This window comes from Manacus candei, unplaced genomic scaffold (genome assembly GCF_025592945.1).
Source record: "Manacus candei isolate 608988 ecotype Guabito, Panama unplaced genomic scaffold, ASM2559294v1 h1tg000015l, whole genome shotgun sequence".
NCBI classification, from domain to species: Eukaryota; Metazoa; Chordata; class Aves; order Passeriformes; family Pipridae; genus Manacus; species Manacus candei.
In genome coordinates, this window is record NW_026138063.1 from 5,162,283 (window position 1) to 5,189,052 (window position 26,770).

At 40.0% G+C, this 26,770-nt stretch overlaps 1 protein-coding gene across 2 annotated transcripts in view; it reads left to right on the forward strand.

Moving 5' to 3' along the window:
• Nucleotides 1-26,770, forward strand: part of FNDC3B (fibronectin type III domain containing 3B) — a 191,757-nt gene that overhangs the window by 148,341 nt on the left and 16,646 nt on the right. For both annotated transcript variants that reach the window (XM_051781696.1, XM_051781697.1), the window contains exons 15-23: nucleotides 759-897; nucleotides 1,445-1,516; nucleotides 2,050-2,168; nucleotides 2,958-3,063; nucleotides 4,018-4,190; nucleotides 6,254-6,367; nucleotides 8,706-8,855; nucleotides 12,699-12,979; nucleotides 19,822-20,034. In XM_051781696.1, coding sequence (XP_051637656.1) covers nucleotides 759-897; nucleotides 1,445-1,516; nucleotides 2,050-2,168; nucleotides 2,958-3,063; nucleotides 4,018-4,190; nucleotides 6,254-6,367; nucleotides 8,706-8,855; nucleotides 12,699-12,979; nucleotides 19,822-20,034 — 1,367 coding nt within the window. The remainder of the gene's footprint in view (nucleotides 1-758; nucleotides 898-1,444; nucleotides 1,517-2,049; nucleotides 2,169-2,957; nucleotides 3,064-4,017; nucleotides 4,191-6,253; nucleotides 6,368-8,705; nucleotides 8,856-12,698; nucleotides 12,980-19,821; nucleotides 20,035-26,770) is intronic.

Here is a 26,770-nt window from a genome sequence, read left to right on the forward strand (position 1 = left end):
TGGGGCAGCCACAGCTTCTCTGGGCAACCTGTTCCAGTGTCTCACCATTCTTACAGGGAAGAGCTTTTTCCCTGCTCCGTGGGACAGAAGACCTTGTGAAGTTGCGTAAAGAACTACCCAAAGAATTGGGAGGTTGTTTCAGTGTCACTCACAGATGATGCCTTTTAGTTTAGTATTGTAAAAGCTACCGTGGCTGACTGAGGAAAGAGGACACTTTGTGCTTCTCTACAGCCTTGATTCCACATTAAACACGGATTTTAGGAAACTGTGTTGACATCAGAGCAAATTTGTAGCCTGGTGACATTGGCTACAGGCACAACTTTGATCTGACTTTTAATTGTGTGATTACTGATACTTTGAATTATTTCGTTTTAAGTAGCAGTTTGAAATACCCCAACCCCAAAAAATGACAAAGTATTTGTTATCGTTTTGATTATTTTTTCTTTTTAGGAGCAAATAACTGCAAGTTGCCACAGTTATTTAAAAAAGTGAATTTTTTTCTAAAGGGAAAACCAACACTGCTTTTGTCTTAAACATACCACAATCTATTGCTGCTGGAGGGAGGGAAAAATCAATGTTTGTAAAGAAACAACATGACAATCTAATATCTGTTATTAGAATCCCACACGCTTTGGGATGTGACATATTTTCCAGCTTAATGACATTTGTGCAATTTCTAAAAGAAGTCTCATGCAGAGAACTCTCATGTCAGAAAAGCAGGTACAATAAACAAGGGTGAACTTGTGGTTTTGTTTCAGCTGTTTGCTTCTAATGTGGAAGGGAAGAGCTCTCCCAGCGAAGTGTTGGTCTGCACAACAAGCCCAGACAGGCCAGGACCTCCAACCAGACCTGTTATTAAGGGGCCAATAACATCTCATGGCTTTAGTGTGAAATGGGGTAAGGCACTTCAGTTTGTCACAGTAAAGCTTTTTGGGGGTCATCATAAATTCAAATAAAATTACGTAAATATGTGTTAGATTTTTCATGCTGCTTCTCAGTCCAAAGTTGAACGTGTCTGGAGAACTTGACAGCTTAATTTTTTTTAATATTGTAAAAAGTATCTAGAGGCTCTTGTGCTTTCAGAATCAAAAATGTTGTTTGTTTTCATTGACCAACTCACACTCAAGTGCATTTTCAGGCTTTTCATTTTCCATTTCATGTCCCATTGCAGCATCATTCCAGCTGCTTCCTTTAATAATGGGGCAAGCCCCCAGGCAGCTTCTCTCTCAGTGCTTTTTCCATACATTTTGTTTGGATCATCATTATCCAGCCGCCTTATTCTGATTGATGCTGAAAATTAATGTCTCTTACCTACTTCTGCTGCAGTTTACTTGGTGTAGTTGATGTGGAGGAGAAGGAGCAGAATCAGGAACAGGTTCTGTAGTCTTTTTGGTATCTTACACTCCTAATCTTGATTTACTGACAACTTGCCTCATTTTTTCAGATCCTCCACAGGATAATGGTGGTTCAGAAATCCTGAAGTATCTACTAGAGATTTCTCAAGGAAGTCCAGAAGGTAAACTTGAAACAAGTTGTCTCTGTTTCAATCCACTATGGCTACCATAAAGAACTCCTGACCCTTTGGACTATTATTGTTATTATCATTAATGGCCTAATGTTGCACATGTGATTGAATGTGAGTTACATACTTGCAGCCTTAAAACCTGAAGTGTTCTTGGGGAATTTGGTTTGGATTTGGGGAGATTTTGTAGTGTATTCTTTTCCAGTTAGTTCTTTTTCTCTTAATTAGTACTGGTAGAATTCTAGGTTATGTGGCTGAACCTAGAAATATTTATGTTTATATTTGTGTATAAATATATATATTTATATTTTGTACATTATATAATATTTAAATTTGTGAGTATTTTTATGTGTGTTTACGTGTGTTATATCTTTACGTGGGAATAATCTTCACAGTGATAGTAACACTAATGACTTTCCTGAAACATATGGTTTGTGGAAAACCACATTAAGGATTGTCCTTCTTCCTGGACACTCCTAAACTTGTTGCATTACAGTTCTCTAAACTTGAATATATCTTATTTTTAGCAAATCAATGGGAAGTGGCATATAGTGGCTCGGCTACAGAATATACCTGTACTCACTTGAAACCAGGCACTTTGTATAAACTCCGGGCATGCTGTATCAGCACTGGTGGACACAGTCAGGTGGGTATTATCTAACAGTAAGGACTATTGGGTTTATATTTTTCTGAGATTTATCTGCTCGTTTTGGTAACATACTTCTGCTTTAAAAAGAAGGGGAATGTTTTTCCTGTAGCACAGTAAAGCTGTGCTGATGGCTTATGTTGCAAGTTGCTGAATGTCAGAAGACTTCTGTGTGTACCTGATTTTAGTTTCAGCAAACTGCAATTTAATGAGATTCTGTTTCCTCAGAACCAGTCTGTAGGTGTTTATATTTACACTAGAAAAGACCATCATTTTCATCTCATGTGGCCACTTGCTTGAAAAGGCCACAGACTCTCATGTGCATGACCCTGTACTGACCAAAGCTGGTGGCTGGAGATGTAGAAAAGGGTGGTTTGTTGTAACAGTTATTTTTCATATGGATGAATTATTTTAAATTTTTAATTTCCCTTTTCCAGCCACTGATTCCAGTAATTCCCTTCTTTGACTGAAATTCATTTTAGTATCTATACTATTATTCCTCCTGCTTTATTTTTTTTTCTCATTTAAGATTGAGTACTTTAGGCCTTGACATTATTTTAAAAACAAGGAAAATTAAAATAGAGAACCCCATGTGTGCTACAGTTTTGAGGATGGTAATGAAGGAACTCTGTTAATTGGATTTGTGAGTAACACGCTTGATAGCATCTCCTCTCCTTTATTGTTTACATAAATCTCTACTAAGTGGTGGATGTAGAAAACAATTTCTTGTACCACTTTCTAACCATGCCTCACTTTGTAGGTGCTAACTGCAGCTCTGCTCTCTTGCAGTGCTCTGAAAGTTTACCTGTCCGTACGCTGAGTGTGGCACCGGGGCACTGCCGGGCACCCAGAGTCCTGGGGAAGCCAAAGCACAAAGAAGTGCAGCTACAATGGGGTAAGACAGTGGAGCATCTCCCTGTTGGACAGCTTTGATCTTGATTGTTATTTGCTGACCTTGCCTTAGTCTTTATTTGCGTTGCTCGTGAAAAGTTGCAGTTCGTCCTGGTGAATGGGAAATCGCAAAGCGAAGTCAGTGCAAGTCAGAAGTTCAACTTCTCATCCACTGTGGTGGCTCTCTGTTGGGTTTGTGAAGTTACCTGTCCTCTGGTTGTCTTTAAGACCTTACACTGTGCTCCAGTTTTGTTAGTGAGGTCCCATCTCTGTCAAGACTACAAAGTATTGACTATATTAAAACACCTATCTTTTTATTCCTCTGTTTATGCAAAAACACCTTGTGATTCAAAATCTTACTTTATTCCTTTCCAATACTGACTTAGCAGAAATGTTTTGCTACTTCTAATATATGAATTCTCTCAAAAATTTGGGTTAGAACATATTGAGGATTTTGGGTGGCATTTGAACCCTGATCCACTTCATAACACACACAATCCATTGGACACCTGTAATTTTGCAAAGGTCTTGGACCATGATCATGACACTGAACTGTCAAATATGCACATTTTTTAGAGTAGAAGGCACATGCCAGTATCCAACAGACTTCTTCTTTACCATGATAACATTGCAGCATGCAGGTATCTTTGGGGCATCATTTGTTAAGCTAAATTCTAGATCAGTACAATTTCTGACTGTCAAACATATTTCAACACCAGTAAAAATTCACCTGTGCATCCAAGATACCATATTGTTTCCTGGAAGCCTGCGCCCCTTTTAGTGGACACTGCTTTTCAGAACCCCAGGCAGGTTAATTCTGTGGTACTGGCTTGTAACATAACATGCAAGTATTATCAAATACATTGTTTTCATTGGGGGAAAAAGCTGCATGCAACAAAAAATTAGTTTTCCTGGCCCGTGTCCTGATGTTATTAACAAACTAAATGATTTCTTTTAGATGTCCCTCCGTCAGAAAGTGGCTGTCCTGTCTCAGAGTACAGTGTGGAAATGACAGCCCCTGAAGAAGTTGTTTCTGAAGTGTATCATGGGCCTGACCTGGAGTGCACTGTCAGCAACCTCCTTCCTGGGGCAACGTATCGGTTCAGAGTGAGGGCTCTGAACGATGGTGGGGTACGTGTGCTGGCTTTTTATCCCTGGAGATGGTACTGACCTGGAATGGGAGATTCTGGACAGTGATTGTGTTAGTGCTGGTGATCAGAAAGGTGAAGGGGAGATGGGCAAAAGAAAAGAATGTGAGAAATACTTAAAAGGAACTTTGGAGGAAGAGCTGCAGTTTTAATCTCCTTTTAAAAGGAGGCTTCAGGTACTCCTGAATATGATCTGACTGGCGAAAATCAGCTGCACCAAAACATGCAAAATCCCTGCCCAAAGTAATATCTGCTTACAAGGGAGAATCTGTTTATTCCCTTTCCACTGCATTTCCTATTTTTTGTTTTCAACTGTGTAAAAAATAAGTATTGCAATTTCACTCCAGTGTTGATATGTTTTGAGGGAAACTGACATTTCTGAGGAATTTTTTTGTTTTAATTTGAAAAAATGCTTCATAGATTTCATGGAGGTTTTTTTGTAATATGATTTCCTTGGAAGAAGTACCTTCCCAGTTACATCAGAAATTCTGTCTGATGTTCATGGAGATCTGTTGAAAGAACTTTTTATTTTTTTTTTTTAGTGAGGTTTGGGTTGGTTCTGTTTTGCCTCTGAGAGCATCATTCCAAGGGTGTTATATAAAGACAGTTCCAGCAAAGCTACATTCATTGATGTCTTTCTTCCCAGCAAATTTTGGTGACAAACATAACACAAAGGTTTAAAATTACTTGCTTGCTGTTAAAACCTAAGACTGCAAGACTATAAAGATGTTTTGTCTTAAAAATACTCACTGTTTTGTTTTTGTGAAAAATAAATTAAATACACTTGGAAATATTAGATTTGCTTGCTGGAAAGAAAGCCATTGTGGGGTTGTTGTTTTTTTTTGGCAGAACAGTTAAAAAAAATTGCAAAGCATTTCTACTTCCACCTTTTGTTAAATGGGGGGGTCTGGTTCTGGTTTGGTTGGGTTTTTCTATCAGATGCATAATAGGGGAGAGTGTTCTCTACCAGATTCTTCCTCCTATTTGGTAAAGAAAACAACAAAAGTCAATAAATGAGATTTTTTTGACATGTCCATTCTTCATAAGTCAAACAAAGCCATCAGTGTTGTCTTTGCTCAATAGCAGATATCCTGACATGTCCGTTGAGAGGTTTTCCGAGGTTCATAATTTCTGTGTTGTTTGGCCTTTGTAGTAGCTCATTTTTTTCATACTTGGTAATATTGCACTACAAAATAAGTAAATATTAGGGTTTTTCTTCTAGTTGCTTCCAGTGAAGTTCCTTTGTTCTGGAGAACGATTTCTAATTAGTTCAGGGACGTTCTGAGCAAACTTCACTCTTCCACTCGGGAGGCCTCAGAAAGGCTGTTTTGCTGTTATCTCCTCTCCTCGCACTGCTGGCTGAAGCCCGTTTTCCAGACTCTTGAAAATTGGCTTTTCTTTTGCTAATATGCATTTAAATTATCCTCCTACCAAGGGCTCAGAAGTTGTCTGAGCAGTTGGCTGAGCTGCCCGTGGAGCGGAGCCGTCCGTGCCATGTCTGCAGCGTGTCCCTGCACGTTGTACCAGGCTGGGGCTCCAGCACATCCTGTCCTTTTAGAATTAACCTGTGGCAGACATTTTATGTAAAAGAAGCTGGATTTGGACTCCAGTATGTGCTTTACTGTTGCTGTGCTCCTCCTTATATCCATGAGAAGCTGACTATGCCAGGCTTTGGCACTGGCATGTGAACACATTGTGCTAAGGTGAGGCAGAGGGACACAAACTGTCCCTCAGTTAACTGAGTGCACATTCTCACTTTTGGGTAAATTGGAGGTGTTTTATGCTTTCATGGGCATTCACTGTCACACAAGAGGATGTACATCCTGTCTGCCTGTTCCTGAGCTTACCTCACTCTTTAACTTGCAGTCATTTACGTGGTCTCATCCTGAGCTCTGGTGTTTGGTGCCAGGTGTTGGGATTCCAGTCTGTCTTTGAGAAAGTTTAGTGCATTGAAAAAGGTCATGTGCTGTTCTTGGAAAACCTTTGAGGGATAGGAGATGGGTGTGTGCTTGTATATTAATGTACAGACACCTTGTTCCCCTCTAGTACGGTCCATACTCAGAAACCACAGAGGTCACCACAGCAGCAGGACCACCAGGCCAGTGCAGAGCACCTTCCCTGTCCTTTCTGTCCGACACACGTGTACTTGTGAGCTGGGAGGTAAGTCAGGTGCTCTGGTTGCTTCGTTCCATCTTGCTTATCCAAACCAATACGGTCACCACAAAACTCAAAAGTCAGCTTGAGAGCTGTTCAGTGGCCTGGAACTGTTTTTTTGTGCAAGAAAACCATATTCAGAAACTTCTATTGTATGAAAGCATCTTCTCTGCTTTAATTTGAAGACTTCCATAAGGCTGGTCATGAGTCATCCAGACCAGGATTCAGACATGAGACCTCCTGCTCTGACATCAGATGATAGAGCACTGGTGGGGTAGAAGTGCTTTCTGCAGACTTTTAAGCACATCAGCATGTCCTGAGGTGGAATTGTGAAGACAAATGTTTGGTTTTGGCTGAAAGTGGAGTCTCTGATACGAAATTAACTCTGCATAAATGCTTACAGTGTAGGGTTTTTTCTCCTCAGAAATTGTTTGTCTCTACCCCAAATATTTACTTTTATTTTAGTTTGTGTGGATTCCTCCACCATTTTTCAGGATCTTAGGCATTAGACTTAAAATAAGTGTTAGCTGAATTGCACAGGGGTTAATTGGGTTTATTAAGAAAAAATTGTGTAATTAAAGCAGAATTCAAGGGCTGTTGCCATAGATAACATTGTGATATGGAGTAGCAGGGCTTTAGTTCTGCCACAGACTTTCACTGAAAACTTTAAAAGTCATTCCACCCCTTTTTCTATTGGGTTCCTCCCCCAGACAGCGCCCCTGTTGAGAAAAAAGTTACTGACATTCATGAGATGTTCAAATAAATCAATTGAGTTAACAACATACCTAATTACAAATGTAGTCTACATTTAATGTTATGAGAGACCGGTATGTTTGGTGCAGTTTGGGGGTATTCATATTTTTTGCAAAATTTTGTGACTCTAAGCTAGAAATCACAATGAACTTTTAAGTGTTGCCTTCTATTGGCCAGGGATTTGCTCTCCCCAGCCATGAGGGGATGCAGCAGTGTTTCTGGTAGGCTCTGTATTTATTTGCAGGAGATATGTGTTTATTCTAGCTAAAAATGAAGCTGTGGTAGGAGTAATGTGGTTTACAGTGGTTATGTTTTCTTAAAGAGTGTCATTTTTTGGCTGATATGAATATGAAGGAAAAACAGTGAACCTCTGTGAAGTATTTTGGCTGGAGAGCACACTGTGGTGCCTACTGTGGTACCTTTTTTACATGCTATTTTAAAAATCTGGCTTAGCAGTTCTGAATGCAATTATTAAAATAACTGGAAGCTCCAAGGCAGAGCCAGAGAAGTCCATGTGTGTGTGCAGGGTGGGCATTATGGTGTGCAGGGATGCTCTGGATCCTTTTACTGGAAATTACACCTTGCATGCCATAATCACAAAGTCTTTGTCGTGTCCTGGACCACACTTCTGCACACACAGCAGTGGTTCCCTGAGCTGCTGCAGGGAGTTTTGCTAAAACTAACTAGTACAGCTAGTTTTGCTAAAAACACAAAATATTTTGCTTTGGGAGCTGTGTTGTTATGCCTGTTCTAATTCATCTCCAGCACATTCAGGTATTTATTTTGTGTTCCCTTAGATAAAAGGATTGCTGGGGATATATGTAAGAGGACAGATTTAGATTAAATATTAGGGAGAAATTCTTTACTGTGAGAGTGGTGAGGCTCTGGCACAGGTTGCCCAGAGAAGCTGTGGATGCCCCATCCCTGGAAGTGTTCAAGGCCAGGTCATACTGGGCCCTGAGCAATCTGGTCTAGTGGAAGGTGTCTCTGCCCACAGCAGGGTGTTAGAACAAGATGTTCTTTAAGGTCCTTTAATGATTCTGTGATCCCATAGGAATCATATTGTGGATGTTAATGTTCCAGGATCCACACTCCAGTGTCCCATACTGGGACTGGTGGGTGACTTTCACTGGAAACCTCAGGCCAGCTCCTCTCTTGTTGAGGTTGTTCTTTTCTCAGTGACTGCTTCTGGCTCAAAGGCCAGCTCTTCCAGAGCTGTGTTTTGATCACTCCACTAAACTGCACTAGATTGATGCTTTTTTGTGTTCTCCATGGTTGAGCTTCTACCGAGCCAGTGGAGAGACAATTTATTCCTGAGTGTCCTGATGAAAAGCAAAGTAGCTGCATACGCTCTCTCATTTCTCTGAATTTCAGTCAGGTAATTCTTGTGCAGAATTGTCCTGTTTCAGTAACCTATTAGGGAACATTAATTCAGTACGTTTCCATTTGCTGAAGTAATGGTGTATTAATTTAAAAATAAGGGTGGTTGTTGGTTTTTTTTTTTTCCATGTGCTTTATTCCTTCCCCAGTGAAACACAGACATCTGAAGTGCTCGTTTCTGAACTGAACAACATAAATATTTGTGTTGCAGAGTCCCGAATGTTCTGGTGCTGACATCTCTGAATACAGATTAGAGTGGGGAGAAGATGAGGAATCTCTACAACTTGTATACAGCGGCACAGATACCTGCTTTGAAATAAGTGACTTGTCGGCAGCAGCACATTATTGCTGCAGGCTACAGGTATGGGAGGGATGAGGTGGTGCATGCATTGCAATCTGAGGTGTAAACAGAGTTTCCTTCCACTGTGTTCTTATTTTTATCATTAGCAGCTCTGCAGTTATGTGCTCTGTAAGTCAGAAGGAATGCACGTTTATTTTAAGCAATCAGACTGATGCATTACTTGAAAATTGCTCTTGCATCTTGTTACTATCAGTGACTAATGCTTTAACATCCACCTTACCTCTGACACCAAAACAAAATTATAATGTTTCAGAAAATTAAAATAAGAATCAATTTTTTCGTGCTAATGAGAGGTAAATAACATCTACCTCCCAAGTGGATATCGAAGATTCCCTTGGCTTAAACAGTGAACTCCAACATTTGTTTCATTTATGAAGTAAAGCAAAGCAGCTGAGTAGATTCCTGTGTGTATGAGATGGTACCTGCCAGAAAGTGAGTTCTCATCATTGCCATTTCGTCTCTTAGATTTGTAAGATTGGATCTCTTATAGAGTCTCTATGATCTTTTTTTTCTTTGATCATTTTCTCTCCTATCACTTTCAGTAAAACGTAGCAGTTAAAATATAAGTTATGAATCTACTTGAAAGTAAAAATACAGCATTCTTTCTCCTTTATGTCTCCTGAAAAAATAAATGGATGGTAAAATAAGTGGAAAGCAAAGTAAAAATATTTTTGCTCAAGATACTCTTCCACAGGATTTATTTGTATGTGAAGGCAAAATACCACCACTAATCCAACCCAAAGTTCGCATACCCACCCAGCTGGCAACATGTGGACCACCCAGGATAATTTCTTTGATCAAGGGCAACATGTGTCCAAGAGTGTTTCCTTCTTACATTTTTTTTTTTTAAACAGAACATTAAATTTATTTTTTGGGGGGGAAGTAGCACTGTGGGGGAAGGCGAAGTGAGGGAGCGTGTGTGAGTGACGGGGAAGTGTGAGCCAGAAAGTGCCTCTTGTTTCTGTAAGAGGGAGAGCATTCAGCATCCATGGGGCAGGGAGGAGACTGTGAGACCACTGCTGCAAGGAGCCCAAGGAAATTTTTATGTTAAACATGGAAACAGGCAGCCTGTATGGCATCTTTGATTCCAAGTGGGCGTTCGTTTTAAACTACCTGCCACAAAAATGTTGCACAAATCTACTCAGTTTTTAACACAGCCAATGTAATTTAATCCATAGGTAGAAGTTAAATGAAATGCACAACAGCACTAAGACATTTTATTGAAGTCCATGAGGCATTACTTTCTAGAGAGCTCCATCCTCTGGATCTGATCGGTGTATTATATGGAGAAGAATTTGTTATAAGATACACTGGAATCTTTAAACAATTACACACAGAACACCCCACAAAACATGACAGACAAAGAAGGAAGGTTAAATAGTTTCAGAAATTTTAGTTTGTTTTTAAAAAAGAGGAGAGAATAAGAGCTGCTTTGCTTATCTGTTAGCATATTTTCAGAAAAACCTTTCTTTTAACTTTTTTAAAAATAAAGATACCCCAAACCACATTTACTTGGCCTCCTAATAAACACACAGTATTGCTATCTCAATCTACAATAACTCAATAAAAGAGAGAATTGAGGAATCAGGCACATCTAACTGCAGGGCAGACAATTGTCTTTACTGTTGCACAACTTTTTTCCTGTAATGAATATTCCTGAAAACAGTTGAGGCTTCTGCAGAGGGAAATATTGTGTCATTTGGGGGTGGCAGGGGAAAGCATCTAGGCAGCACAGAACATGAAATTCCCACCAGTTATGTTGATGAGATTGTCCAGTAAAGCAGTTAAAAAGCACCACTGACAATAAATTGCTTGGAGCAAGATACAGATTGCCAAACACTGGTTTAGAGGCAAGACAAATCATATCATTGGCAGAGCACGAAACAAGGCTCACTTTTAACAGCTCCAGGAGCGCTTCACTAAATAGAAGATTTCCCTGGAGCAGGATTTGTTTTGAAGGGCTTTTTAAAGGCTGACAAATCTAACTTTATTATCTCTTTCTTCGATTGAACAAAATGCCTCCTGGAAAAACAGAACAGGGCTTTGTGTTTGTATTATGCATAGCAGAAATAAGTCATTCCCTGCAGTTAAGCATAGATAAGAAATCAAAAAATCAAGCAATTGTTTGACGTGTCCTTTCATTGCCATCACAGTCTCACTGGAAACATTGTAAGCCTAGGTTTTTGAATCAGTTATAATCTGATGGGAGACTCTGGGCTAAGTTTTCCAAATGTAAAGTAACTGTGGATGGTGGAGGGTGCTGGGCAGTGCCAAAGCTGTTTCTGAAGGTCTGGGCCTTCTGGACCTCCCGTAGCTCCCCCTGTACCATAATGAACTTCAAGCTCTCTCCATACCTTGTGTGCTGGCAGGATGCTGGGCTGTGTCAGCAGGAGCCCAGCCAGCAGATCCAGGGAAGGTGGTATTGCCCATTACATGCCATTCATGAGAACCTGGAGTACTGCATCCAGTGCTGCTCCAGGCAGAGGTTGAAACAGAGATGTTCAGGTGAGATACAAAGAAACAAGTTGTTACTGTAGGCAGTTAAGGATTTTATCAGTGGTCCAGGAGGACTGTGCAATCTCCATCCTTGGAATTTTTCAAGACCCAACTGGACAAAAACCTGAGCAACCTGGTCTGCATTCGGTTTGACCCTGCTCGGAGTAGCAGATTGGACTAGATGTGTCACACGGTCCCTTCCAAGGGAAAATGATGTTGGGCTGGAGGGAGAGCAGGATTACTTGCTGTGCTGAAGGTAACTGAGGGAGCAGAGGGTGAGGACAGAGAGGATTACCTTGTTCTAGTGTGGGATTCTCCAAGGGGGTATGGTCTCCACATCATGAAGTGGTCATTAATCCAAATCTTTATAAACTTCTTTTAATCAAGTCTTCTAGCAATAGCACATAAAGGTCTGACTAAAATACCCTCACTAAGAATTTGGATGGTCCTGTGATTGTGATAATCCTGAGGAGTCATTTCTTAGGCAGTTCAGTGCATTGTGTGCAGCATTTGCCACTGGCTGAGCATCAGCTGATAAAACTCCAGGTCTGTACAACTGGGCAGTGTTGAGCTTGCAAAGACAACAGCCTCTGAAATTAATGAGCAGAAATGGGCCACGTTCTGAAACTTGTTTTCCACTGGGATTCTGGATCTGTGAGTTAAGATGAGAAGCTTGATAATTGGTGGTTCTCCTGTCTGGTGGAAGATATTGAGCTGTGTGCTTCAGTGGTGATTTGCTAGTGAGTTGTGACTTTTCTCACTTTAATGATTCCGTGATTCTGGGGAAATGTGAGTCATAGGCTTAATGCCATGCTGAGTTCCTATACTCTTGTATCAGAAACTTTTTAGTGTGAAATTAGTTGTCCATTCTCTGGGTAGTTCTCAACAAGCCAAATACGTCTTATCTCCAGGGATACTCTGCTTGCATAAAGCCATCTGACACTGCACCCTACAGTATACTGGGGATTTTGTACAAGGTGGCTCAACAACTTTGGGTAGCCAGTTTGCTGAGCAATCTGATGTCATTGACAGCATCACTATGACATTTTCCCTTACTAACCAAAGTTTGCTGATAAAAAGGTTACTGTTAAGTTTAATTAAATGTCCATTAGGGAAAAGAGAAATATTCTCCAATTTTTCTGAGAGACACTCGTGAGTGACAAAGGAAGATATTAATTCCCTAGTATAGGCAGGGGTGTGAGTCATGCTTTAGGGAAGAAGCCAGCAGTGCATATCCTCTGAAGAATTCATGCAGCTCTTCCAGGCTGCACAGTCCATTATTATGAACTTGATACACATGTCAGAGAGAAGACTTATCCTGTAAATATTTTCTGTTTTAACACACAGGCAATTAACCAGGCTGGAGCTGGGCCCTACAGCGACCTGGTGACCTGCAGAATCCCTGCGTCCGTGCCCGATGCCGTCTCCATCCTCTCCGTGCTGGAGGACGAGCGCGTGGACGCCTGTCAGCCCTCACCCTCCGTGTGCCTTGTACTGACCTGGGAAGAGCCGTGCAGTAACGGGGCTGAGATCACGTCGTACAACATCGACCTGGGGGACAGCAGCATTCCCGTGGGAAACGTGACCAGTTACGTTATCGGCGATTTGCTTCCCGAAACCTCGTACCGGTGAGTGCGGCGGTTGTGACGTGGTGAGACCACACAGCTTGATTTTTACATTGGAAATGTTTGTGGCATCAAGAGTGAGGTTAAAAAAAAATACAAAGCAACAACCCAACCAACCAACCTAGGGGGAGCGCAGAAATCTCCAGTAATTCCTTAGGGAATGAGTTGTGGAAATTCATGCTCAAATATTGTTTTCTCCCGCCTTTGTTCCCTCTTCCTCCTCTCCTTGAATTATTTCTGACCTCTCCTTCTTTTGAAGTTGCTCTGCTAAGGTAAGGTTACACTGGTAATAATAAATTTATAAATAATAAATAAATTTTTAAAAATTAGAAATAACTTGAATTTCAGTGTGACATCTCCTGCTTCTTTTAGCTGCTTTTAGCTACTATTTCAGGGGTTTAAATTATTAACTGTATTGATCCCTGTGCAGGGTTAGCAATTTACACACAATGAAGTTTTATTTGTATAGCTACAGCTATTTTTTATCTCTAGTATATGGAGATTAATTAAAAAATAATCTGAATTTTAAAACAATTTCTTTATATTGCTTCAGAGTCTAAATTGCTAAATGACATTGACAAAATTTTATTATTTTAATGTTCAGGCTTATATGTTTTCTCTCTAATTGCTCATTAAAAAAGAAAAATGGCTCCATGCAGACAATGAACAGCAATGTAGCAGATGTGACAAAATTTCTATTTTAAGTACTGTTCTAATAAAGACTGAAACTCTGATCACACAGTTATAAAATTAGACATGGCCTAGACCTGTTGTAGCATTTTCCTTACTTTTCTTTTATATTCAAGATCACAATCTTACAGGTCTTGTAGCATTTAAATGAAAAGTTCATAATTCAAATTTTATCCTGTACTCAAAAAGAGAACTCCTTCTGGCATGTATACAAATGCACACTAAAAGTCATTTAAAGTGAGGAGCGTACATTGCTTTCTCACAGATCATTCAGACAAAGTTGAAGAGTTTGTCTGTGGATTGACCACCCAGCTGTGGAACTGCATCATCTTTGGGCAGTCTCGTAATCCTTGGTTTCTCCTCATGTGTTTGTTCAACCAAGAGTCAAAACAGCTGAAATGGGAACTTTGAGCAACTCAGTTAAGACAACCAGAATGGACTGTTTAAATTCTTCACTGAAGTCTTACTTCTTCAGTCTCTTTTTTTTAGCTGGTTCTTGGTTGTCTGCAGCTTCCTTTAGGGAAATGTCATCGTCTTCAAAGCCTGGAAATGGAGATTGGAATTTTTTTTTTTTGCATTCTTATTTCATTATTTTGTAAAAAGCACCATATTAAATCACATCATTTAGTCAGGGAGTCTGCCTGTCTCTGATCCAAATAAAACAGCTGATGCCACAAGCATTAACTGCAACTGTTCTAAATATTGCTGTAAGAATAAGTTCCTATCAAAAAAAAACATTGTGAAGAGCACAAACCAGGGGGTGACTGATCAGAAGTAATAATATAGGAGAGCTCTTTTCTTGGATAAAGCAAGAGAAAGAAACCCTAAATCTTGCATCTCATGCCTGTCAAGGAAGACAAGTCACTGCAGTTGGATTGCAAAAATACACCTCATCTATAGTTTGAAGTGGTTTTCTGCTAATCAAAAATAGATATGTCAGAGTGGTTTTGTTATTGATCCTTAACGCACTGATATTTCTTCTTCAAGCATATCTTAACTCCTGTCTTTGATCAGTGAACATCTGTGCTCTGATAGTGTATCCTTAAGGAACAGGTTTATCAGACTGTGTGCTAAAAGATGGTGGGTTTTCTGCCCTCCTTGGTTTATTCAGAAGAATGTTTCAGAACATCACTGATCTCATCCTCTAAATTTCTTCCCTGATGGTTTCTCTTTTTGTGTCAACTTTGTTTAACACAATTAGCTCTTCTCTCTCTCAAGTGTTTATTCCCTGCTGGGTTTAAAAGCAGTGAATGTGTTTTTCCTAGACTAAACAAGCCAAGTACTACTGGGTTTCAGACTCTGAACTCTCTTGCCAAAGTTTCGTCAAAATTTGAAGTAAATCAGCAAAGGGTTTATGTATTTTAGTTGCATTGGAATTCCAATGTCAGTGTTTTTTGGTTGTGGGAACACAAAATTGAAAGCAAATCTTGCTTATTATGAATCTACCAGGTCCAAAATTGGAAAGGAACGTTTTGGACAGCAGGGTGATTCTAACAACCTGTCTATGTGTGTCCACTCTGTTGGACCTGTTAGCTTGGGTCTGGCATGGCTTTGCTGCCTCCAGCTTCTGTGTGGGAACAGCTGTACAGGAGCAGCCCAAAATACACCCAGCAGACTTCAAGCTCTTGGCAGAGGTGGTCTCAAAGCTGACAAATTGAATGGTTTATGTGTCTTAGTAGCAAACCCAGCCAGAATGCCACGAGAAGGATTTATGTGCCAAAATACATGTGAGGCAGGAGGAGCTGGGACATGCCTCTGTCACACTGCTGATGGCCATCCTAGGGCTGATCCAGGAGGAGTTATCCAGCGTCAGGCACAGCCCAACTCTCCTGCTGCAAAAAGCAGATGCCTCCCCAAAGCACTGTGTAAAACATCTTGGCTGGTGAGCAGCTGCACAAATATGTCTGAGTTCTGCAGTCTTTCTGCTTTACTGACATAGCCAATGAAGGTCTGGAAGCTCAGATTGTAGAGTAATGTACTTGGACTGGTTTTCCCTGAACTGATGTAACTAGGAGTGAGTTAATAAATATTCCACAATAAATAAGCATTCAACAGTCATAGAAATATCCATTTTCTGTTACACTCTGTTCCCGAGCTTCACTCAACGCATGCCATAGATAATTGTGCTCTGCTGTTGAGATACTTCACTGTGAAACAACATCCAATTTTTAATAATGATTATGCTCTTTTAAAGTTACACAGTGTGCAGAAATATATAGTAGCACTATTAAATTTTAATAGCAACTCTTAATTTTAATTTGGTTTAGGAATAAAAATTCTAAATATTTTTAATCCTTAAACCACATCAAGGAAAAGATCATCCAAGATGAAGAGAGAAGAATGAACATGGATGCTCAAATTAGCAATATTTAAGAGGGTTATAAAACATTTGTTTCAGAGTGTAAAACTGAGTCTTGTTCCAGCCCCATGAGAGCACAGTCTGGGTGAGGGTCTGTGGGGCTGTGTGTGGTTGCTGTCCATCATATCCAGGCTGCTGCTCATGGGGGAGCTGCTTCCCCTCCCTTTGGAAGTCCATGGCATTTTAATTCCCCCAGGTTTCCACAGGCAAGTGTATTGCAACTGTTGCCCTTCCACTTATGGGAACTAAGAAATCAAAGTCTTCTCATGTCAGACTCTAAAATTAATTCAGAAGTTGATTTTTCAGTTTGTTGGAATACTACACAAAGGATTTTGTGACCAATCTGAAAATAGCATCCTGTTTAGTGTGTTTTCTTGGGTCAAGAATCTTATAAGAGAGAATGGTCTGTTTAAGATCATTTCATGGTTTCTAAATTTGCTTGGTCTGATTTATGTTTTTTTCTCAATGTTTAAAAGTCGCAGTGGGAAAATGTAAGAATGAATACAAATATTATTTTGTAGGGTCTGCAGAATTAGGCACTATTCCTAAATATAGTCTTTAAATTTAAAAAAAAACTTGTTTACAAATTGTGATTGTCAGATTATTAAACCATCTTTCCAAGAGGGTGTTTGGGGTATTTTCACTTAGAAACAATTAGTGAAAAAGTTGAAAGGAATTCAGGAAGTGGTTTTATTGCAAATATTTCTGTATGTCTATACAGTACTTTTACATGAAAATAAAGAGTTGATTTTTCCCAGTACCAATTACTGTAAACAGTAATTGGTTTCCATTTAGTTGTGGAATTTCTCTTATCCATCCTGGCTGTGCCACCCAGCTGGAAGAGCTCAGTGTTGCTGGAGCAGGGACATGGGAAGGCACCTGAGCTGGAGCAGAGATGGTGCAGTACAAGATGTTCTCCCACCACCACCTGCTCTCCTTCCTTCTTCACATAGTCCTCCCTTCTGCCCATTCTTTTTCCCTTCCTTCTCCCCTTCCTTCTCCCCTTCCCTGTGGACTTTTAAAGTTATGCATTGGGGAAATGCTACTGTGGTTCAGAGGGAGGTGAGAGCTGGGTTTGGGTTGCACTGTCACATGCACAGAAAACCAGAGTTAGTTGTTTTATGTGTCTCTGTCAAAGCTGAGGCCCTGGGGATGATAGTGGCAATTTATGGAGCTTTATGGTGGTGCAGTCAGTGGAAAAGAGTAGCCACATCAGCCATGGTGGAGTCAAATAAATCTATTCTTCCTTTCCCAGTATCATCATTCATTTGGAAGATGTCTGTCTTTATTTTAAGTCTTAAGAGTTTCCATCAGTCTTACTGTGCTCCGGAGTGGGAAGGAGGGGGTGTGTGGGCGTACTTCTGTGTCAGAAGAGGGGAGCAAGAACACTGTGCAGCAGGGGAAAACAGCAAAAAAAGAGGGAAAAGACACATTTTTACCTTGTGCAAATACCTGGCAAAAGGAAGACAAGCAAATGCCAGGTGTCTGTTGATGCACATATCTAAAAAGCAAATCTATCAGCTTCCGTCTAAGAAATATGATATTTGAGATTCATTTCAGTCACTGCTTGTTTTCAGGTGTGGTGGCTGCCATTTGGAAATGAGCTAAAATTACTTGAGGACAGGAGAGGCTTTGTTACTGGGACTTTAAATAATACCAAATAAAACAAAGCCAAAAAAAAAAAGGCTGTGTGCTCCAGAGCATGTTGTTGTAATCAATCTACAAAATAAGTAGTAGCATTTTGTAATGTAGCTGTTACTGTTTATGTTCATATGCTAGTGGTAGCTTGCCAGAAAACAATGAAAATTCAGGCAGTTTTCACAGTATTTTTGTTACTATAAAGACACAAATTTACTATATTAAATATTGATGTAATAACATAATATGAAATAAGATCAATGCCTGTATTAATTACACTTCTTCCGATACTAGGAAAACCTTTTGTTCTTTTTATACCAAATGCTTTTAATGTATGCAGCACTTGAAGAGGAGGCTCCCACTAGATCTTCCTTTGTGCCATCTGCCCTTTGGGAGGGAGGGGATTAAATCACCATTGTATAATGTTGTAAGGTGGTCAGGATGCATTTCCTGAAGCCAAAAGGAAGGTTAGAAGGAAAATGCAGCTCCACACCAAGCAATACATTACCCCTGTTAATGTCTGGGTCAATAAGCAAAGGTCTAACTACACATTTACAGGACTGTGTAAGCACAGTACATTCCTAATGTGCAATTGCTTCAACTACCTAATCAGTAGATAAGGCTCTATTATTTTGCCATATGTTTATTAATAATTTAACCCTTTTTTCCTTGAAATTGCAGCAAATATACTTTGGGAGTTTATTTAATGAGGAATACTGGAGGGTTTTTTCCCTATCCCTCTAACTCTACATATTCTAATAGTAGAGCTGAAAACTTGCTGTTCAAAGCAAAGTAATTTTTCATACGTTGTTTATGTGAACTTACATCACTTTTTATCCTTCAGTCAAAATAAGTAGCTCTGCCAAGCAAAGACAGTTCTATTTGTCACCTGCTTTCCCTGAAGCAGGCAATCGTGGGGGTGTGCCAGGTTCTGCTCTTCTTTCTCCCCCTACCACCTTCCCCAGAGACTTCTGCCTTCTTGATGGCTGATAGTTTTGAGAAGCAGCACTTCTTGTAGAGAGTCTTTCCCATGAGAAAAAATACAAGACTTGCTGTGCACAGGATTTCCAAAGTAAATGGCATCTTCCAGCTATCTTAACTAGGCTGAACTATCTTAAAAAAAAAAAAACAGACAAACAAAACTTAATTGATTTGCTCCATCCTGCTTTCTCTTATTCTCACTTTGTTTTGAAACCTTTCAGGCTTGTCTGTACCAATATTTCTATTTACACAGTCCTCCAAGCTCTTTTGAAATTCATATTTCCCATTTTTGTTATGGTGCTGTTGATGTTACCGTAGCCAAAGACTGCTACTCCTCACTCATCCCTGTAAGCAGATTCTCAGTGTGCAAATTATTAAACTAAGGTGCAGACAGACAAGAGAAAGTGACAAAGCAGAGGGCAGGAGTCATTATCTTAAGAAAGAAATAGAATTTAGAAGACTGGCTCAGTCTTAGGAATATTTCCAAATTAAAGCTTCTGTGACCAGGCAGGTGGTCTGCTCTTCTTCTGGATGTCCTTAATGTGACTCAAATGGCTCGAGGGCTTTTGTGTATCTTGTGAGAGCAACCCGAGTCCAACTTTTATTTGATCTAATAGATATTTCTGCAGTTTGTGTAGGAGGTTTATGGATTTAAGCTTCTCCATTAGCTCTTCCCAGTAGAGTTTCCTGTACTTAAATAGTGTGCCTTTTGAGACACTGCACACACTGAAATAACACTGCTCTTTGGTCTTAGGGATGTTTGCCAACATGGAGATGGGTTTCATGGCAGTGACACCAATGCTTTCACTGAATGATTTCACCTTAATTAGCCCATGATCTTTGTTAGACGACCACAACACACTTCTGCTTTTTATTTATTCATGGTTACACACTTTGCGTTTCCCAGGCTGCACTTGTTCCTGTGCTGCTGTCCCTTGTTCGTGTGGCTGAAGGGACTGTCACCAGGTCCTGAGGTTGTTGACCCAAATCTTCCCCCTCTGCCTTACTGCATTTCTTGCCATCTTCACTGCAGCTCTTGCAATGTAAACAGGATGGTATTTGTTGTGTTTGCAGATCCTTCCAGTTTGCCAAGGCTCTCTTGTTTCTCTAAGGCATTTTTATGTCAAGAACCTGGTGAAAGCACTTTATTTAACATTTGCCTTTTTGTTTGTTTTAGGATCAGGATCCAGGCTGTCAATGAAATTGGAGCTGGACCTTTTAGCCACTTTATTAAAGCAAAAACCAGGCCTTTACCACCCTTACCTCCACGGTTAGAGTGTGCTGCAGCAGGGCCTCAGAGCCTGAAGCTGAAGTGGGGAGACAGCAGCTCCAAGCTTCACGTTGCTGATGACATGGTCTATATCTTGCAGATAGAAGACAGAAATAAAAGGTAAGTTCTTTTGGGCATCATGATGTTCAGGATTTTATAGCTGTAATGTTTTTGGAGCATTAGGAAATATGAGCTTGGCACTGGCTTGGTGAATAACGCAATAATTTTGAAATAAAGTGTGCAAGAAACACAGAAATCTGTGTTTAAATTAATAGTGCTAAGCAAAAACTGTTTTCCCATGCAAACTTCGTATTGGAAGATATGGTAATATAGCTTCAAGGTTGGGATGAGATATATTCAGTTAAAAAAGGGAAGGAAAGAAAGGTAATACGCAAGTATTACCTAACAGTCTGAGTTCTTCAATGAATAAATATCATAGATGGCTCATAATTTATTAAGAAACACTCTCAACTACTTCAATTAGGTAAAATAACTGACTTATCAGGTAGGTAATCCTTAGAGACCTTCAGTACAGATCATAATTTGATGTAAATTAGCACAATTCCTTTAATTTAAATAGGGCTGTGCTGAGTTTATGCCAGCTGAAGATCTGGCCCAAAAGCTCTAATTTTAAGTAATAAAACAACTATGAATAATGCCTTAATACCTCCCAGTACCTCATCTGTACTGAAGCAGAGAGAGTACAGGCTCCCCTGTATTAATACTGAGAGGTGTCCAATGAATGTAAATGCCCATTTGAAAGTCTGACTGGTAAAATCAGCTTCCTCAGAGTGCAGTGATGCTTGGCAGGAGCCCATCACCTGCAGCAGTGTGGGATCCAGTCAGCTGGACACATCCAGCAGGCTGCTTTACTTTGCTTTCATGTAGCACTGCAGGTAGGATGGTGCAGAACTATAAATTGTTTTAAACCTGTTTCTATACTGGAGAAAATAGTAAGTTTCCCTGTAAGAATAAAATACGTTATGTTACCTGGCAGCTTTTTTCCCCCCCTTTGCTCTTGTAGAAGGCTTTAGCATGATCCTTTGCTTTTGCACCAAGTTTTCCCACTGCAATTGGTCTCTTAAGAGCTGTTAATTAGGAGGAATTTGGACTTGATATTCTGCTAGGTCTTTTTAGCTTTTAATTTGGCTTATAGTCCCTGTGAGCTCCCAGAGATGCAGAGAAACGGCTCATCTAGGTTGTGCTGTCTCCTCCTGCTTGGACAGAGTCCTTGCATGAAATGGCTTCCTCTGGTGTTGGGTTTACAGCAATTAGCTCAGATTATTCCTGAAATGAGCCAGAGCCCAGAGCACTGTGGGGCTGAAGTGCATCCAGGTGTGGGCACAGCAGAGGAGTGGGATTGGGTCACTGTTGTGTTTGAGAACAGTTGGAGCTGGCAGTTCCTGACAATGAGATCTGTTTATTTGTTCCCTGTCTGACAGTCCCTTTTTACTCTCCGTTGTGTGCATCGATCACAGTGAGAGATGCTCCTGAAAGGATGCAAAGCACAGTTTTGTACATTTGGGAGAGCTATCATTCCTAATGAACAGAGAATGACAGCCCACATATGAATTGGTAGAAGCAGCAGTTAGTTACAGAGGTAGGAGTCCTCTCTGAGATCATTCCCATTAAATAAACCCTGTTGTGACTGAGGGGTTGCTCACTTGTGTATGTGCTTATGGAAAATACTGGAATGTGGTTCTTTGAGCATCACTGGCCTCTTCAGTTGCACAGGCTAATACCAGTAATCTGTGGACATCTAAGGGAATAACTAAATAGATAGAATATTTTAGCTGGAAGAGACCTACAGTCATCCAGTCCAACTGCCTGGACAGTTCAGGGCTGGCCAAGTTAGCGTGTTGTTAAGGGCATTGTCCCAATGCCTCTGGAACACTGACAGGCCTGGGGCATTGACCCCTCTAGGAAACCAGACTGGTGAAAAATGACACAGAATAAATGATAAAGAAGAGTGTTTTAGAGTCTTTTGGGGAGAAGCGATGGTACTTGACTAAGGGGAAGAGACTGTGGTGTAAACATGGATAACTCAGAGTTGACCTCTGTCATATCCTTAGCCTTTCAGAGGACATTTTTACTGTATTCCCTGACACATCTGAAATTACTGATGACAGCTTTGTGTTGAAGTCCTTCAGCTCACTATATTAGAGTTGTCCCTTCTTTGGTTTACAGTAGAAGTTGGCTTTAAAATAGCGTTGAAGCATTTTCACGAACAGAAGTAGAAATATGAGCAAATTCTTTGAAAAAAAGAAAATCATCAGTAAGTCCCATTCTGGCCCGATAACTTTTATGGCCTTTCGGCAAATATTCAGCTCTGGTTTTATGTAATGATGGTCAGCCAGTGCTCTTCAGTGTGTCGTGGTCATTAAGAATTGTTTTTAACTTTTCTGTGCTGTAATGAGCTGTAACAGGCCGGTTGTTGGAGACCAAATGTTTCATTGATTGCAAGCGCTGTGAAGCAAAATACTTGGAAATCTCCTGCCACTGATTAATGTAAGGGCTTGAGAAGGTGTGCACATCAGAAATGTATCTGCTTTAGCTCTCCTTAGCTCTTCAGTGGGTGACATTTAGTAAGATCAGATTAGCATCACTTGTCCTTTCAATTATGTATAGCACTGAGTGGAAATGAAGAAAAATCTGTTTCTAGAAAGCTCAGTACATGGGAACGTTATTTAAGAGTAAGTGACCTTTATGTAAGAAGGACTATGAAATTCCTTTTTTCTTTAAATAAAGTATCAGTTGTGACTTCATTTCCTAATTGTGGTAATGTCAAGAAAATCATGTAAATCAAATTGCACTGTTTTCCGAAATACTACGGATTTTTCCTCTCTGTGGAACAAAGGAACCTAATTAATGTTTTTTGGTTTTTTTCTTCTGTGGCAGTAATTAGTCTGTAGTTGTTCCTACACCTAATTATACCTCTCAGTGTCTTAAAATGCTTACAATATCCAGTCTGAAAGAGAATTAGCAAGTACATTTTTAGTGGATCATTTATCAGTTGCATGTGTTTCTTTTAGACAACTGTATGTTGCAGCTAAGTTCTGTGATTTTTTTGTTTGTCTAGAAATTTGAACAAATATGTATATAATTACATTTTAAGGGAGAGTCATGGGTGGGGTTGGCTAAGAAGCAACCTAAGCATATATATCATTGATAATTCTCCCACACTTCCATAGTCTTCACCCAGCAGTACTGGAAACCTTTTCTCCCCAAGCATGTTGAAATGTTATATAGGGGAGAAAACTGTTTCCCCTCCTGCCAGCACAGTTTCTGTGACATGGTTATTCCTTGAAGAAGTACAACAAACAGCAGAGAACATACAGATGAAATGAAGATGGTCTGTCACAATGTCCACTGCAGGTCCCCTGGCTGGAGAAGTGGAGTATCATCTCAGATTTGGTCTAAGCCTTTGCAGAATGATAGTGCCAAGTACAGTTCCCATGTGTTGGGAAGTAATTGAATGAATGAGCCTCAGCATTTATGTTTGCTCTGTATTAATGTCAAGGAAGGTAGAATAGAAGCACAGAGAGATCAGTTGCTAAATGCGATGCCCTTGTCTGATGACTGGCATCATCATTCCCTGGTTATTGCAAGTTCAAGCAGTCTAATTAAAGAATTGTTTACACTCATGGTTTGATCAAGACAATTTACACCCATTTTAGCAGCAATTACTGATATGTTTCAGTCCTACTGGCTTGTGAAATTCTATTAAAATATAAAATTAGGTAAGTTAACATATCCTTGCAAAAACCTGCAGGAAAAATCATTTTCATATTGGGTAAAACATAAGTGATAAAAGGAAATTATGAATGAGCACCAAGACAAATGGCATGCTACAGTTTACTGTGCAAGCGTGGGTAGATAGAAAATTAGCATTCAGAAAAGTTTTCCAGGTAGTTTCTCCTCATACTGCTGCATTGTGTAGGTGAGTATTGCTATTAACAATAATGGTATTTGTATTAAGGGTATTCTGATCCTGTACTTGGGGCTTTGCAATGAGGGCTGTGCAAATGAAAAAGAAGAGGGAGAACTGTTCCAAGTGTCAGATGGTTAATTTGTTTATGCATTTCAACTTTGTTCCTAGAAACAGGAGTAAAGACTTTTAGAAGATATGAGTTAACTATATGTGTGTCATGTGATAAAACCACATTAAATGTTTGATATGACATGTTTCAGCTGTTAGTAATGAAGTAAGACATGGAATTAGATGCTATTCCTTAAGTATTTTCAGGGAATCCCTGGTTTTGGTGAGAAATAAAATTTTCTCTTGCATTTTGGTCTGTGTACATCTGCAGGTACTTAAGGCTTCCTGGATAACTGAATATTTCAGACAGGAGGTCATAAATAAGAGCAGCATCTAGACCCAAGGTTTTCACTGTAGTGAAAGCTACTTTCTGCACATCTGCAGCAACCTCATAAGAAAAATAATGCTTTCCTTAGAGTAATAACTGTTTAATCCCTAAAGTGGTAATTGGAGTTCAGCTTAGTGCAACAGGATCACGTTGACCAGTTTTTCAAGAGCACATTTTAGGTTCCAACTTCACTTTGCTGATGATGGTGAACTCATGACTGAGTTTGGCTTCCTTCATGAGCTTTGCCCAAACAGATTACTGAGGCTGTCACGTCAGTAGCTGAATGAACACGATGTGCTGAATGAGTTTCATTTTAAGGTCCATAAACACTGTTAGTTGCTGCCATACTGGGAAAGTGGATGTGGTGCTGCACAAGGAAGATAAACACATGTAGGGCTGTAAGAACATTAGTTTGCTACTGCTGAACTGTGTTTGTTCTCTTTTGGTCTTAGCTTTAAGTCCTCTCTTATTTATATCTATGTTGCCTATTAACACATTGCCATTGCAAACCATGTGCTGGTGGCTGCCTAGTCATCTACTTCTTCCTGACTGTGTAGTTTCAACAGGCCATTGGATGCTCTTTGTAATTTTTCCCAGATCTTTCAGTCAAATGCTGTTAATTCCCGTTTAAGTTGCTCTCAGTATTGTCCCTCCCGTCTGTTCCTTGGCCCCAGATGTGGCTGCACACAGGAATCATCTGTCAGGCACTTTGCTGATCTGTCTTCCATTCCTCCTGAGTGTGCCCAGGTGCTTCTTCCAAAAAAAGCAATTTTTCTTGCTATGGAGGAGCTTCTGTAGGCTGAAATACTTCCATTCTCAGTTATTTCAGACATCTGACAAGTAACTATCTGTTGTAAATAGGGGTTACAAACTCAAATTCAGCACCAGATGAAAGATGATCTAGTAGAAACAAGCTAAAAATCGATTTTTGGCTGAAGTACCCTTTGTCAGCCTGCAGATGTGCTATGTAATTTAGTGAAGAAAACCAAACTCTTCCCATCTGACTGATCACTTCTCATTTTCCATTCTCCACTTTGGCTTTTTTAAGGAAGGAAATGTTGTCTCCTTCACTAGTCCTGTTGTTATTATTATTATTCCTAGAAACAAAAATCATATTGACAGTGGTGAGCATACAGTATTACACAGATTATATATAATATAATATAATATAATAAATATAATAGACTATAATGTAGGTATCTTCTAGAAAGCAGATCTTCAGGTCAAAGGGGCAAGTGCATCCCATCTCTTTGGTCCACACCTCATGTTAGGACTGGAAGCCAGAGTTGGGAGAGGTTGTGGGAGCCCAAAACTCTTGAGGGGAACTCTTGTCATGTGTTTGGCTTCCCTCAGCATCTGCCTGCAAAAAGAGATCCCAAAGAGTGGCTTGAAAAGGTGCCCTAAAGCTGAAAAGATCGGGTCAACCTGGTGCTGGTCAAAGGAGCAGTGATGGATGTGGGGATGCTGCAGATGTGAAGCTTTTCTCTTTGAGTTGAATGTTTTAAAATGCAGTGGAGATGAAAAAAAAAAGTGTGCATTGATTTACTCCTGTATCTCTGAATTAGATGGGTTTGGTCTGAAACTTTGCTTTCCTTTGTGCCACCTGTAATACAGGGAACTGCTGGTGGGGAGAGAAAATCACAGAAGTCAGTGAGTGTTTGATAAAATTCTTTAACCAAATTAGAGGAATAGTCTGAGAAAGCAGGTGGGGGCTGTAAATGTGCAGATAACATAGTGTTGCATTAGTAATATTAAAAGAGGTGTTGGCTTGTGGAATGCTTGTACTTTAGTTTCTAATTAGGTAGTTTCCCTTTTATCCTGGTGTGAGGCCTCAGGTTGCCAGGGTGGACTGGTGCTGTATTAATGATTCCTCTCCAGCCAAAATTGTGGCAGATGGCTACATTTTTTGGGAGGCAGTAACAGAACCAGTTCAGGTGGCTATTTCAGCCTTTGTGCCTCAGCTCAAGATTGCCATCTTACTTAGTGCTGTACAGTAGAATTTCTTTCAAATTCTTGTAAGAACCAGCGGGTTACTAAAATATAAACAAACCCCAAGAGTTTGAAAGGGAACCTGCTGATTAAAATGTGCTGGGAACTAATGAGCAGAGGTAGAGCGAGTACATTCATATTGTTCTGCTCAACTGGAAGTGACTAAAGTGGAGGAAACAAAATAGCTGCAACATGTAAAACATTTCCAAGAAGATCTTCACAGAGAATAAAAAGGTATTGATGAAGAACTAACAGGAGTGGTGTCTCCCTAACAATCGTTGTAGGACATCATGTTCTCTCTGCTGTGAGCAGGTAAATGAATAATCCATGACCAACGTGAGAATGTCTGGGAAGGGAGAATTGGGATCAGCCGAGTGAGATGAGGGGAAGTAGCCTCTGGAGAGCGTCTCCATCCCTGGAGAAAGTTGCTTTCTTTTCAATATCCACTGTTAATTTAGTGGAGATGAGAGGCAACACCACAGCATAGTAAATTAGAATAA